Here is a 16,106-nt window from a genome sequence, read left to right on the forward strand (position 1 = left end):
GTTAACAGTTGACATTGAATAATCTCCACAGTCTAATGAATGTTTCGAAGAGGCCGTAAAACGTACTTCCCTTCAAGAAATTTGTTTATAGAAAGGTGACATTCAACCGGATAAAAGCTAAATTTTCTATGTCTTGATGCCACACGGTATGCTAAAAAATTCTAGACAGTCTTATATTGTTATCATCTAATTACTAATATGAGCACCGGAATGCCCCTCATTTCCTCGAAAATCTTTTATTTCACCCTCATTCTACTTTTTTTTTGCGATGAAGAAATAAATGACGTCGCTTACAACTCCACCCAGCCCACAGACCCCAACACCGTCATGTATTACCAATCGATTTGCTTTCATTTAATTACATTATGATAGAGCACTTCTAAACTACTGAACTCAAAAAAAAAAAAATTATCTGTGGCGCTTAAAATACCTTAAAATATCTTATTAAGTATGCACTGACTTGATTCCTTTTATTTTATTTTTTAACCTCCGAAGAGAGAACATCTCGAAACAGAACTGTGATGTAGTCGATTTTAAACCTTTTCAATATATAACTACTTCAAAGAGTCAGTCTTCGTAGCCTTTTTTGAAAACGTCAACTGATGAATAAAAAGCGACAAAAAGGTTCCACAGTCAGAGAAGATGACTCAGCGACGTCACCGTTGTTAATAGATCAAAGTGAAACGACCTCCTACAGTAAGTGGAAAGTTCTTAGAAATACAACGGGCATGAGCATAAGGAAATTTGTAAACTAAAAGAAGAATCATAAATTCAATATCTTCCCAATAAACCACACGGTACTTACATTATTCGTACTGGAAAAAATAGATTACCCTGTTCACAATATTTACATTTTATACCTGCGCAGCTTCTTTTATAATGCTATAGCGTTAAGCGATTGCTCATGGGTACCCCCTAAGTAACTATTGTAAGTCACGTGACGTATGGCGCAATAACCATGTGCTCAGTTGGGTTTTGTAAGAAAATTAGATATCTCGGAGTTGGCATATTAAAAAGTTTTGACACCGTGTCTTAATTGTGAAATCGTGGTGTTAGAATACTTCCAATTATACTGCAATTTGATATACAGACTAAACATCACATGTAGGCTATAACTGTACAGTATTCATTTGGTACACATTGCGAATTTCATATTTTGAAGGAAAAATTGAATACGCCGTGCAGTCAGAATCTTATCATCCAAAATGCCTCTGAGTTTTTATGTACATGAACAACTGAATAGAAATCCGCAGCCTGACACAAACTGTCACTGAAGCGTCTACAGGCTTCCAACTAACTTAGTGCATCAATTAAGACTAAAATGGACTAGGGTTAATTCCAAATTGCACTAGATCTTAATGCTCATGCAAAGTTTAATAGCAATTCGCTGCCGTTTAACATCTATTTCATTTTGTTTTTCCTGGAATCTATCTTAGTCATGGAAAGCTAATTCAAAATTTCATACTAATTAGTTCCACTGAATTTTTTAAGATACCTATATAGTTAGTTAGCAACAGACAAAGAGACGTTATATGGAATTGTCTCTCTCCTTCCATGAAGACTTTCTTAATTAACGGCATAACTAATTAAATAAGAAAATACATGTTTAGTAGCTTAGTAAATGTCTGTTTGTTCTCTAAAAATCTTTTTCAATGTCTTTGAAACGTTTCCTCGAAGCTCTCGAAGACGCCAGCAAAATATAAATGGATTTATGGCAGAGTTAAGGAACACTACTGTGATGGAAAAATCGTACTCAATCATCCACTGCGCCTGTTTTGATACTGCGCCTGTTTTGATACTGCGCCTGTGTTGATACTGCGCCTGTGTTGATCCACTGCGCCTGTGTTGATCCACTGCGCCTGTGTTGATCCACTGCGCCTGTGTTGATCCACTGCGCCTGTGTTGATACTGCGAAAGTTGACAGAACATACATTAGCAGGTAACAAATAACAAAAAAGATGAAAAATACGAAAGTGTTCATAGCACTGTTTTTAAGTCGCGCCATACTGACACCGTTAACGTTTTCTGTTGCATTTTGATTTTCCACTGACTGCTGCTGGACATGAATTTGCAACTGTTGGTGGCGGAGAATGAAATAGATCCCGAGATATGCCAGTAAACAAGTTAATATGCAGGTGCCGTGGTTGTCGTCAGAGCCATTAAAAGGAAGTATGTAAAGGGAAAGAGGTAATACAAAGCAGACGAAACGAAGTTCTATAGCCAAATAATGGCAATCGAAATTCTCACACGGGTTGTAGTAACCTACATTGTATATCGCATGTGGAAGTGAAGGGCCAGAAATCGATCGATGCTTATGGCTGTCATTGTCCGCAGAGAAACTCCACAAACGGGATAGACTATCAGAACAATAAGATTATTAAAAAAGGACTCCTTCGGAAACTGGTGGGCCAGGAAGATTGTTTGAGCGATGATGCCAACAGGAAGATCTGAAACTGCTAGACTGGAGAGCATTTCCCTAGAAGTTGAACGAAACGAAAGGCTCTTTGAAGTGGCAATAAGAACCAAAGCATTTCCCACGATGTTTAGTAAAATCAGTGGAAGGTTCAGAATACAATTTATGATGACTAAGGTTTCTGAGTGCGAATCGCTCGCCATCCTGAAAAGTCCACTTTGATAAATCAACTGTAGTCTCCTCTCGACTTTAGTTAGCTTCTACAGAGGAAGTAGTCATCTGCAATTATAAAACGTCAAGTAATTTCCATGCAGATTGTCTAAATATCAAGTTTATCAATTATGAACATCAGTAAAGATCAATTTGAAGATGAATTGATTTTTTAACAATTCGACCCACTTCTCTTACTTGTAATGATCGTGCAACAGATTAATTTTCCCTTCAATGTTTTCGAGTACCCACACAAAAAAGGTGACAAAAGATGGTGAATCAAATGTATCTTATTAGAATATATCTAAATAACGTGACATGTTAATGGGAAAATAGCTAAATTCTTTATTACACGAGAACAAGACAATTGTCAGCAATTTCAGCTGTGTGTGTTTGTCACACAAGTACCGCTGTTTCTTCAAAAGCGTATACTTCAATTGACAGGTGTCACATCGTAACAGTTACTTTTCAAAAAAATGTTTGAAAATTTGTTCGGAACCCTCTTAACTATCTTTACACTGACAAATAAAAATATTTCGGCGAAAGCTTTCTCTTTAATTTGAATAACGTTTGTTTTCTTTATAACTCACTCGCTATAAAATTGTTCAGTTCAAGGAGGATTTTCCCGTAAATAAACTCGTAATTGTAGCCCTAAAATCATTCGGGTTCTTCAAATTAAAGAGAAAACTTTCAACGAAAGATTTTTATTTTTAAAGGTAGTTAAAAGGCTTCCGAACAAATTTTCAAACATTTTTTGGAAAAGTAACTGTCACGATGTGACACCTGTCAATTGAAGCATACGCTGTTGAAGACACAGCAGTACTTGTGTGACAAACACACACGAAATAATTGATCATGCGACGATTTTCTCGTAAAGAGAAAAACAGAGATCTTACGAAAAGTATTTTTTAATTCCAACGACGATTAATCTTCGAAGATTTACCTCTGTTCCGTTTTAAAATGTCACGGAAAGTGAAATTGTAAGTGAATACAAATTGTGTTTTGGAGTCGTCAGTCTGCTTGTTTGTTTTCTGTAACGGCGTGTGTAAATCGGTTATTCTTCCACCGAAAAGCTGAAGTCAATGAGACTCTTTCTACCTAGACACAAGGAGATTTAATGCGACTTTTATTCATCGAATTCCTGCGTTTCTGCCGTGAAATTTACGACGAAAGTGTATTTTAGAATTTTGAACTGGTGCTGAATAAAATTCTTTCTTAGCTTAAACTTATAAATTCGTTTGTATCTGGCGCATGTCAAACCCATTTGCAGCTTAAAAGTCAAACAGGGATTGTCACTTACTAAATTGGCTTGCCATTAAGTCTTATGATCGCCTTCGTATGAAATTGTTTTTTTTGTTGTTGTCGTTTTACCAGTCCGCGTTTCACTAGTCCGCGTTTTACTAGTCCGCGTTTTACTAGTCCGCGTTTTACTAGTCCGCGTTTTACTAGTCCTCGTTTTACTAGTCCGCGTTTTACTAGTCCGCGTTTTACTAGTCCACGTTTTACTAGTCCGCGCTTTACTAGTCCGCGTTTTACTAGTCCGCGTTTTACTAGTCCGCGTTTTACTAGTCCACGCTTTACTAGTCCGCGTTTTACTAGTCCAGTCCAGTCCAGTCCAGTCCACGAAATACCATATGCCCATTTCTAAGAGCTTAGGCGTATTTTTCTTTAGAAAGATGGCTTTAAATCAGACTGACCGTTTTCAGAGCCTAGATTCATCAGTAGAAGAGCTCATAGACGAACAGGAAAATGAAAATACCAAGAAAAAGACCGAACACGATGTCGCTCTGTTCCACGAATTTCTTGTTTTGAAAGGCGAAACAAAAACAAAAAAATTGAGTTTCGGGTTTTCACTTCTTTATTTCAAATTTTGAACTTCCATAGAACTATTTCGACATATTTTCAGGATGTCTTAATCTATTCTACCTAGTTCTGCCTTTTAACGGCATTTTCGCTTGATAATTTAGATGTAAAGAAGTATTTTACAAGGAAGCCATTTCAGTGCAACTCCCGAACGGCGGCTTGACCGCTCGTTGCTTTCCTTTGAAAGAAAATAAAGATATGTTTATCTCTGAGTTCTGTTCGCTTATGAATCTCGGTATGTATATAACAAATAAGTTATTTCACGGTTAGTTCGCTGGTACGATTTTTATTCACCCGTTGTGTAAAACAAACTCACTCGCTGCGCTCGTTCGTTCGTTTTACAAAACTTCTGAATAAAAATCGTACGCGCTCACCAACCCTGAAATAACCTATAAATATAGTTATTGCTATTCAGTACGTGGCCCTCGCCTTTAAAACTTGTTGTCTTCGGGATCAGATCAGCATCGATTAACTACAGCTTAAGGTTCTGATTTGGTTTCAATGATGTGTTTTCTTTATTCAGGGACATTTTGTTATCTCTGCCTGTTGATTTGTTTGTTCTGCGTGTAGTTGGCATCCCGAAGTCACTCTTGACTGATATTGCTCCTGCCGTTAGCATAGGAGGCCATGAACCAGCTGTTAGGCAAATGTTTTATTCCTTGAAAGTGAGAGGTTATCCTATAACTACGATTAATGTTTTCTTCTCCACATATTTCACTGCACGAAAAAACGGATTTACATATCATTACCTATAAAAAAATGTTATATTAAAGAACACGTAACGGTAGATGGGGCTTTGCATTTGCGACAAACCCTTTCGTGTGTGCTTCAAAAAATAAAAAATAAAAAATAGTAGCTTCACTTGAAGTTTGCGAATTCATTGTTTGTTTTGAGCTACCAAGGAGACAACGACTCGTGCCGCGCAAACTTCATCATACTTTTAAAAGATTATGCGTATTAGTTTTATCATTACGAAAACGAAAAACAATTTCAAAACTATACGCAATGCCCAGGGATATATATGTTTAGGTTTTTGTTTTTGTTTTTAACTCCTAGTCTGGGCTAAACTGTTGGCAATTATGAGGAAATTTTTTTCTTTTCTTTTCTCCATCGATCCCTTTATGTTTCCATGATACAATATTGTACAGTTTATTAAGTCTTGGGTGCTTCAATCTGCTTGAAACATGCGGTATCTCAGAGAAGAACCGAAAAATGTCAAACTTGAGTACCTATATCAGCAATTTTATCCCAATTATTGCGCTTTGACTTTGGAAGCTCATGCACGAAACAGTAAGTTGTTATTTTAGGATAAATTTCAGAATTCAAGTCTGAAAACAAAGATGAACACCTGTCGTTATCATAATGTATGATCAAATTCGTAAACAACTGAGGTCAGAATAAAAATATATCTTTGTTATATTCTAATGATAACGATGGTTCCCAATGTTTGTATTCAATTCTATTAACGAATTGTTTTGAAGGTTTAGATTGCAAACGTCTGATGTTTTTCAAGAGTTTCAAATACGTTTGTTTTCGCGTTTGCACGATACACAAGAACCGTATGTCCAGCCCATTCAAACGCTGCCATCATGTTATGTTCTCTTGTTTTTTATTAAGTTTAAACACATGCAGAGTTTTACAAGTTGTAAAAAGCACTCTTATTCACATAATTCCCATTTATGAAATGCTAAAAGATGGAAAATCCGAAAACCGCAATGAACACCAAAACCGAAGTTTCTTTGGCACAAAAGCCGAAAAACCGATCTAAAAAAAGAAGTAGCCAAAACGCAAAAACCGAGAATCCCTTTATAATTACTTAAACACCAATTTTTTTTTATTTTATTTAAATTCATCGTTCTCTGAATTCTTCAGTTGGGGTCAAGAAAAGATAGAAAATTTAAAAGAAGCACAATTTGTGTTGACGGGTAGTGAATGCGTCGAAATATTTCAGTCAAATGACTTGTCAAAAAAGGTTTAAGGAAGAAATAATTACACAAGCTAAAAGTACAATTTACAAGGCAAAAAGATTTACAGACAAAATGTGAGGCCTATTCTTGCTCAACGATCCGCCCCGAAGATATGTTTCTTTCCGAACATTTCGAGACGCAATTATTGGCTCATTATCCTAAACCGCCGGGTTAAATCCATTAAAGTCGAGTCATATAAATATCTACATATTTTATTTATTCTGTGGAATTGAAACGTTTTCGCTCGGTAAGAAAGACAACATTGCATAATATAACCTGTATTCCGAGGTTACATCGAGAGAGGCGAGCCATCCTAAGCGGGATCTCCATAAACGAATCAGTTCGCATCGTCGCATGAAGAGGCTGGATAGGGTCTCATCTTTAAAGTTCTAGCTTTCCACTGTCTGTTTGCAAAACATTCGTCTTATAGTGTTTACGACTTCCCTTCGTAATTCACTTACTCGCCAGCAATACAAGAATGGATTGATCGAAGAATTCATGAACATTAAAGTAGTATAAAAGTTGAATTCTATTTTCCAGTCTATGATAAACAATCCATAGAGAAAAAGTATTACATACATTGGAGAATAACAAATGATCAAAAATATGAAAAACATAAAAGTATTTATCGCACTTCTACGCAGACTTCTCATCTCTGTACCGTCTCTTTGAGAAGAAGAAGTGTGAACTGCTACTTGTTGAGCTAGAATCTGGGATTGATGCAGGCGGACCACTCTGTATATCAAAATATAGCAGAATGCTGAAATTGTTAAACAGATTACAGTCGCAATACCCATGATAAATTTATATATGTGTTCTATCCAGAGATAAGAGGCAGAGAGGAGTACGTTAACCAACCATATCGTTAACACAGTATATCTGACTCGAGATTTGGTAAATAAAGAACCATATCTCATGTGATAACGGATAGCCATAAGTCGATCCACACTTATTGCAGTTATCGTACAAAGCGTCACCGAGCATGCCGAGCCTATTACCACTCCTGCGAGTTTTTGTAGAAAATTATTTCTAGTTAATATACCGCCGATGAAAAACGGTTGTGCGACAAAACCAACCAGTAGATCTGAGACAGCCAGACTACAGACAAGAGTCAATGGGTTTGGTTGAAGGGAAGTAATCTTTTTCATGGCTACCAGCACCAAAGCATTTCCCACAATAGATGCAAACAGCAACGGAAAATTTACGATGGCGATGATTTCGCGAGTCGTCTGGTCATGAAAAACTGTCGATTGAGCTGTTGTCTTATTCTCTCTGTTGGCCGTAATATTCATCATCGCGTTAATTTCCAAAAAAAAGTGCGTTATATATCTTTTTGCTTCTTGAGGTGCGTTTCACCATGCCTGTAGAAAAATACTTTTCAAATAAATTGCAAATTTAGTTTTGTTTGTCTTGTTAAAGATACCCCTTTCAGATTTTGACGTTTCAATGGTACGTTTTTCCTTGTTCCCTTTTTGGCAGCGATCTGCATCATATCTTCCCCTTCCATAGAAACAAACGTAATGCATATCAATTAACAAGGAGTAACTACAGGGAAATTATGCGTCTCTATAGTTTTTCGCCCGCCACTATTCGCTAAAACATAGGGAAAAATGCGTCTTCTCTTACCTAGAGAAAATTGTTTTAAATTAGTTTCTTGTCAACTTATAACTTAGATGTTTTGTCTCTCAACAAACATTTATCATTGTAGCCTACCCTAAGCTTATTTTGCATATTCAATGTCCAAATTAGAATTTTAAAAATGATTAAAATATTGAAAGGGCATTTCAGGATAGGGAAATCTTTCCTGTTAAATATCTAACTAACTGAAGCTCAAATATTTCGACTGTTCTTCTTCGATTATGAGAGTCAAAACTAACATTAAAAAGAAAATAAACAACTTCAAGCTTTGGATTTAGCGCTAGCTACGTGCTGAGTTAAAAAACGGAAGATTTTCAGTAAATGGCACCTGTCCGAAAGTGAATACATATTGATAAAGATATTTGAGATGTTGAATATGCACGAAGGTAACCAAAGAGACTGATATAAAAAATTCACCTGTTTTTTTTTTTCGAGATCTTTGTTGCATGTCCTATCCTGAAGTTACTTTATTGGTCAGAGACTTTGTTTGATTATTTATCGTTAAGGATCATCCATGTCGACAATCTGGTAGGTAGACCATGCCAGAGACCACGAAATTGCTCTAACTGACTAAGCTGAAGAAGACAATAGAAACTGTCAGGGACCCAAGGAGTTCAATTGTATTTTGATAGCAAAATTTGAATATTTCATTGATAGGCAAGGGCTATGTAGAGTTTCAATTACTCATTTTTAATAATACAAAAAATCATTTCATTAGTTTGAAAGCCGTGAGTTGGACTTTGGAGAACAAATTGACTCCCTTATTTTATCATAAATAATTTTCTTTACGTTGAAGACTTAAAAAAATCTTACAGGTATCTTAGAAAAGCTATTAATACCTTCGTTTAGTTGTACAACAACTCCTCTTGATAGATTTAAATTTTTTAATATTTTGCAATATTTCTCTTAAAGCCCTAAGCTAAATGCTTTTTTTTTTAAAAATGTAATTAATTATAACACGATCTCGCAATTATGCAAGATGATTCCCAACTGACTTACCCTTCGAAAACACAACGTTAACCTTAGGAGAGCCGTAGGGTAGCGGACCACAAAGGGAACCTGATTCAAAAGATGCACCTATTACAGCCGTGGAATTCTATCCAATCACAACTGAGCACGGCAGCATATAGTTGACGCATACTCAGTCGACCTCATCGCCCGAAGAAGACTTGCAGTACGCAGCCGAAATGTCGCGATCCACATCCCAAGTGACCACATCGTGAGACAAACGACTACACTTCTCTTAAGTGACTCACTCTTATCGGTGCTAATTTCTTTGGCTGATAGATTTTTTATGAGCTGATGAAATAAATAGCTGTCTCCTTTTATTATAATTTAATCATGGAACTTAGTGTACTTACAGGTAATAAAACCGTGAGATTGGCTTTTTCATCTTGGACTGTTTGTTCAGGATTGTCTTCTTTGCTGAGTCAAATGCCCACGCCAGCCGCGACAATAAAACTACATACACCATTCGGTCAAAGTCGGCCATCTTTACATCGGTCTCGCTGCTTAACCGATATTTATCGCTGATCTGTTTGGCTTGGTTCCCATTAGCGACTGAACAGTCACAATGATAAAGTTTGATACAAATTAGTTGGAACACACAGGTGTCCTTGAAATGAGAACGTTATTAGTTATACTGAATTTATGTATACAGAAGTTAGCGTTCCCACTATAAATAACTAAATAAATAAATAAATAACTTAATTGTACACAGAATTAAAAAAGTTGTCACTTATTAACATTGAAGCTGTGTACAGAATAAATTATAATATACATATAAGTAAATTGAATTAATTAAATAAATAAATAAATAAGTATAAAAGCTAAGTATAAATACAACTAAAATTACATACAATCAATTCTCAAACCAATAGTTTGAAGTAAAACTCCTTATCGATTCAGAATTCTTTACATGATTTGGTGAGTCATTAAAAAGCTCAACGTCTGCATAAGAAAATGATCTACTTCCTGATTTAGATGAAATCCTATTCAAATGAATATTACTACGTCCCCTAGTATAATAACTATGTATATCCAAATTACGAGAAAACAAATTCAATAAGTAGGATGGACAAGAACCATTTATGCAGCGGAAAACTTGAAGACATTTGTGGAAGGTCCAACTCTCAGTTAGTGGTAACCAACGTAACTCCTTAAAGAGCTGTTCAGAGCTTACTTCTCCAATCTTACGCTGAAGGATAATAAGAGCACCTCGTTTTTGTAATCTTAACAGCCTATTCAAATATGTTTTATCTGAATTGGACCATAGAATATCGCAATACTCGTATAATGGTTGAACAATCGAATTACTCAATTGCTTTCAAACATCAGTGCTAATATATTTTCTAATTCTACCCAAGAGTCCAAGTCTACGAGAAACTTTCGAAGCTATAGTATCAATGTGTCCATGCCAGTTCAAGTTCGAATCAAAAATGACTCCTAAGTATTTAGAAAGGTCTTTTACCGGGAGAAATGATTCTGACATTTTTAGGACAGGCCTACTAACTTTAGCCAGACGCTGACTTGTGCCCAACACCATGACATTTGTCTTGGAGCAGTTAACTATCGGACCATTATCACGGAACCAATTGCTCAAGGAGCTAAGCTTTTCTTGAAGGACACGTTCGATGATCTTTACATCCCTGTTGGCGAAGAACAGTGCTGTGTCATCCGCATATAAAACAACCTTGCTTTGCTAGACACAGTTTAGAAGATCGTTGATAAAGATAAGGAATAACAAGGGTCCTAAAACGGACCCTTGAGGTACACTAGAGTTCAAATCCATGGGCTCAGAGGTGGTTTCATTAACGCAGACAGACTGAGTTCTACCAGACAGATTATTATCAATCCAGTGTAAAGCGTTTCCAATTATACAAACGTGAGCAAGTTTAGTTTTCAAGATGGAATGATCAATCAAATCGAACGCCTTGCTCAAATCCAAGAACACACGCACCACAAGTAAGGCAGCCTTGATCCATATTCTTCAATATGAAATCAGAAACATCTAAGAGGCAAGTCGTCGTAGAGTGGCCTGGGGTCTAAAGCCTGATTGATGGGAGGAGAGCAGCTTGTTTGATGATAAATGCTGTTATATCTGACTGTGAACAACTCGCTCGAAAATCTTCATCACCACTGGTAAGACGGATATGGGTCTGAAATTATTAGGATCAGAGACAGAACCATCTTTATGAAGAGGTATCACAGTAGCAGATTTCCATGACCAGGGTATGATAGCAGAACTCAGCGACAAGTTCAAGATGTAAGTTAGAGGTGCGGCAATGACGTCAGCCCCAGTTCTTAGAAAACGAGTATGAATATCTTTGAGGCCTGAAGACTTGTTCACTTTCAAAGAAGATAATTCCTTGCGCACAAAAATCAACTGAGATGTCCTTAAATTCAAAGTTCTTTACTGAAACCAAATTAGGTACATTGGAAACATTACTTAGAACATTACTTAGATTACTATGACATAAAAGTTGATCAGACAGTTGAATTCAAGTTGAAGAATAAGACGGGACGAGACTCCATACATTTAGAACACTATTGCGAGTAGCTATGCCTTATTTACTTACGCTATAACGAACACACCGATAAAATTTCAAAACGGTTACACGAACCATACGATTCAGTTGTAACCTGTTATTTCTGAAGCAGAATTATGTTAGATTAAAGCTAACTACCGATGATAAAATGACAACAGAACGAAATAAAACGGCGAAATGACAACGTAAAACACACCTGACGATTTAAATATCTAATCGGACACAATATGCAGCATAACGATCATACGACGATAAACTACAAGACATTTTTCGCGCGAAAACTCAAAATATAACTACTAATGCGAGGGGACTAAAGCCTAGTATGCGGATGGACCGCTGGCCCTTAAATTTGTGAAAACAGATGAATTCGTTCATATATCTATGTCATAAATTATTTTTCCTCGGTTGTCAAAGAGAGAATTTCTAGGGTTTTAGACTTCTACTCTAACCTACCAGGACATGATTTACATGTATAAATAGTCACTTTTCTCTCGTCTCAAGTTTTGGCCGCACAGGAGTGGTTTGTTCTCATTCAGTTGAATTGATGCAAGGCAGATGCGGGAATCTAGGTAAAGAAGATGATTACATGTAAAAGAACAAGAAGAAAACCCAGAAACGGAGATTTTACTGTTAGCCGTATAACGGATTTTCCGGGATAAAAACGACCGTCGAAATTAACCAATGAAATTGTCGTCGTTTGATATTCAGGAACATTTACTTCACTTACTTAATGACGGGTAGTTTTATGCAGAAAGATAATTATGCTTTGATGTTTTTTTTCGGCGTAAATAGAACACTCGTGAACTAAAAACCCGAGAACATGTTCTCTTGATAACGGATATACCAAATCAATGCGTTTTTGACGACTGTTTTTTTTTCTAACTTAAAGGTGTAATCCTAATAACGTGAAAGGACAAAAGATTAACTCAAATAATAATCTTGGCTCAAATAGAAATGCATTCTGACTATTGCACGCATGGAGTCTGAAGAGTAATGTAAATGTGTGTCTTTTGGTTCAAAGAGGCGTCAATCTCCTTTAAAACTTTCACAAAAGATGGATATGAATTTTCATGATTATCTCTCGGGTAGATCCTACTCAAGATATATATTGGATATCTAGCTTAATGTGTTTCTCCAACTTTGACAATGTGCTATTGCTTGCGGTAGAACTTTGATGTTTTTGGCCACCATTTTCATTATGTTCCTCGCGTCCTAACAGTCAGAATGAACATATCCACATAAAATGAAACAACTTAGGAGTTTCCCCTGCAGTTCCTTTATCGAATATGCCATGTAAATTAGCGACTCCTTGATAAGTAATTCTCTGCAAGGTATATAAACACCTTTCCAGATACTTTTCTTTCAGATATTGCATATCCGAGGAGTCATTTTCTGCCACGAAGGGACAAAAAACAGTTTATTTCAACAAATCTCAATAAGTAGAAATATTATTCAACCTTCTTCTTTTCGTTCAAGCTGTTTTTAAAATTGTCCAAAAAATCAACTATTTTAAATGTTCAGAATTTCCGTTGGCTTGGAAATCCAGAATTGAAAGAACACTTACTAAAAAATGTGAAAACCAGCTGCACCCTTAGCTTGAATAAACACAATGCCCATTAGGCAAGATCCCTCATCAAAACTTAACATGCAAACTATCATGATTTCGCCCTAGTAAGAAGACATTACGTAGGGTTCTGTAACTTGGACTCAAGAAGCACTTTCTCAAGAGGGATTTGTGATTTATCGCTAAAAGGAGCTACAGTGATGTATGTCATTCACAAGAAGGCCACTCCGGCTATAAAAACATTGTTATCATAAACACCATTCTCAACGCTCCACTACTTCTCATATCCATTCTGGGTACCGGTTTGGTGTTGACTGCTGTTATGAGGACACCTTGTATTCGTACACCATCAATGCAGATACTGCTAAGTCTCGTCGTTTCCGACTTTCTTGTGGGTCTCATCACACAACTGCGTTATATTGCCAAGGAACTCACGAGAGACCGTTGTTTGGACATCCTATGGGACACGGCCGCATATTCATTTTGCGGAGTTTCTTTGTTGATCATCACAGCCATAAGTGTAGATCGATTCTTGGCCTTACTCCTTCACATGCGATACGCCGCTGTAATAACGAAGTTGCGGATCAATACAGCCATAGCTATCATTGAGCTTGTAAATTTTCTGTCGTCGCTTTTCTTCTTTTGGAACAGTTTTGCGTATCACCTTATGATCGCTATTGTGACAGGAACTTGTCTGATAATTTCGACAGTTTCATATATCTATATTTTTGTGGTTGTTCGGAAACATCATCAGCAGATTCATGTTCAGCTAAACGCCGTGCAAGCTCCCACTGCCAGAAACATGCGAATACTGCGGTTGAAAAAGAGCTTTGTAAACACTTTCGTTTTTTATGTAATCTTGGTCATGTGCTATCTTCCTATGTATATGTTATTGACTCGTCATGGCATCTCACAACGGCCTTGGCCGGAAGAATGGAATTTCACTACAACTTAAATATTTACGAACTCGGCCATAAATCCATTCCTGTATTGCTGGCGTTTACGTGATCTTCGGGAAACAGTTATGCAGACTGCGAGGAAACTGTTCATCAGGGACAGCAATCAAGTGCATGTGATGAATATATAGGCATGTACTGTAAAAGTACGATTTGAACAGGTAATCAATTGGTTTCGATTGAATTTGACATGACGTAGCTGTTAACTTTTCGTAGTCAAAAGAAAAGAAAAAGAAAAAAGAAGACATAAGCTCTTAAGGCGTGTGTAAATTGATCTCTTTAAAAAAAAGTTCGCGAATCTCTTAATTTCATTTTTCTGTCTTGTTATTTCATGAACAAAAATTGGTTTTTTTATCAGCTCTACCCCGTGACGTCTATTGCTGGGGTCTACGTGCTATTCGGGAAACAGTTATGAACTAAACTGTCAAACGTTCATTTTAGCTTGAATTAACATTGACAATAGAACTGGGGCAAGTGCAGCACGAGATTTTTTTATTAAAAAAAAAAAAGAGCAAAAATTTACTGTGCGAAAAGTTCACTGTGCGGGCGATTGTCAAAGCTCCTTTCAGAAGTTATTTTTATTAGCGTATGTTGGTATGTGGCAGATATCATTTGTCTTTAACTTAAAATCCCAACCCTTTTGTTCGTTTTCTTCTGGAGATAACATTTTTATTAATTAAGAGCAGAGCTGTTGTCTTTAACATTTAGATGTCCGACACCACTTTCAAGTCTCGCTGAGTCCGAGCTAAGCGGATAGTAAGCAAGCAAAGCAAAATATGGATAGTTGATGTGTTCATGAATGTTAAAAAGTTCTACATACATACAAAAATGACGGCATAAAGAGAACTTACCCGCTATCTTTAATTGTATACTTAATTATAAGTATATATGAAAAAAATGATTAACGTCAGTTAAAACTTGCCCTGACTAAGGTGAAGCTAGTTCCCAGTTCTTCTCTTTTTTTTTCCGTCGTAGTATACTTAACAAGGCTGACCCCATTCGTATCAAAGCTAAAACGTTTTAAAGTCGCTTTTATCAAGCAAAATTTAAAGCTATTTCCTAGATAGAAGCTGCTTAAACTAAGTTTTTGCTGACTTAGAGTTTAGCTCAATGAAAATAAAAATTATGATCACCTGTGTAAAATTTAGTCTTTCAGTTTTCTACTGCTGACTTTTATTCACTTAAAACTGGTTTGACATAACATGTTTAAAATGAAATCAAATGTATGATATGTGAATCATCCAAAATAGTGTATCTAATCTAATTTTCACGTAAGGGAACATTATTGTCTCACAACAGTTAGTATTAGTATTTGAGGATTTGTACAAAGTACTGGAGCAGAAACAATAGGACATAGGTCGCCTGCGAGGTTTAAGCTCCAACAAACCCACCCATCCCACCCCACCCCAGGGGAGAACATCCATGCCACAGTAATCTCGTGCGTGAGAAATTAACGTCTCCTAACTCTGCGGGAGATGGGACCTCCATTTATTCGTCCCTATCCGAGAAGACAAGAACATCTCATCATTTCTTGATTTTATAGAAAGGTAGCATATTCTTCTCAATTATTTTAAAACCTTGAGTGTTGGTCCGGCAGGGGCTCGAACCCTCGACCTCCCGCACAACAGTCCGGTGCTCTATCCATTGAGCTAACCGGAAGGCGGTTACTGAAATTACTGAAGTTTGTTACTTTTCTTCATGCATAATATCTTCCTCTTGTACTCCAGTTTATCCCTAGTATCACTCAAATTCCTTTTCTTTCATAAAAAACCGTTAACATCTTATTCTGATAATACTAAAAGGTGAGATTTCCCAGACCTTGATGTGCGCCATTAAATCAGTCATCTTTTAGCTTGACGATTTCATAGCCTGGCCTTCGATAACATGTAAGCGAGCTGTCATTGCGAATGGCAAGGCCCGCAGGCCTGTTCAAAATAATGATCGACG

The 16,106-nt window shown here is 36.7% G+C and overlaps 1 protein-coding gene and 1 pseudogene across 1 annotated transcript; one reads left to right on the top strand and one right to left on the bottom strand.

Annotated features, from left to right (window-relative positions):
- Positions 1 to 6,649: 6,649 nt before the first annotated feature.
- On the bottom strand, positions 6,650 to 8,352 carry LOC111327580 (melanocyte-stimulating hormone receptor). The gene is made up of 2 exons (XM_022931794.2): positions 8,080 to 8,352; positions 6,650 to 7,814 (listed from the first exon to the last, which is right to left on the bottom strand). Exon 2 carries the CDS (start codon positions 7,746 to 7,748, stop codon positions 6,843 to 6,845), a length of 906 nt encoding a protein of 301 aa, XP_022787529.2. The 5' UTR covers positions 7,749 to 7,814; positions 8,080 to 8,352; the 3' UTR covers positions 6,650 to 6,842.
- A 5,026-nt stretch (positions 8,353 to 13,378) lies between these two features.
- LOC148716201 (melanocyte-stimulating hormone receptor-like) lies at positions 13,379 to 15,533 on the top strand (annotated as a pseudogene).
- The last annotated feature ends 573 nt before the right edge of the window (positions 15,534 to 16,106 follow it).

This window comes from Stylophora pistillata, chromosome 14 (assembly GCF_964205215.1).
Source record: "Stylophora pistillata chromosome 14, jaStyPist1.2, whole genome shotgun sequence".
In the NCBI taxonomy this organism is placed as follows: domain Eukaryota; kingdom Metazoa; phylum Cnidaria; class Anthozoa; order Scleractinia; family Pocilloporidae; genus Stylophora; species Stylophora pistillata.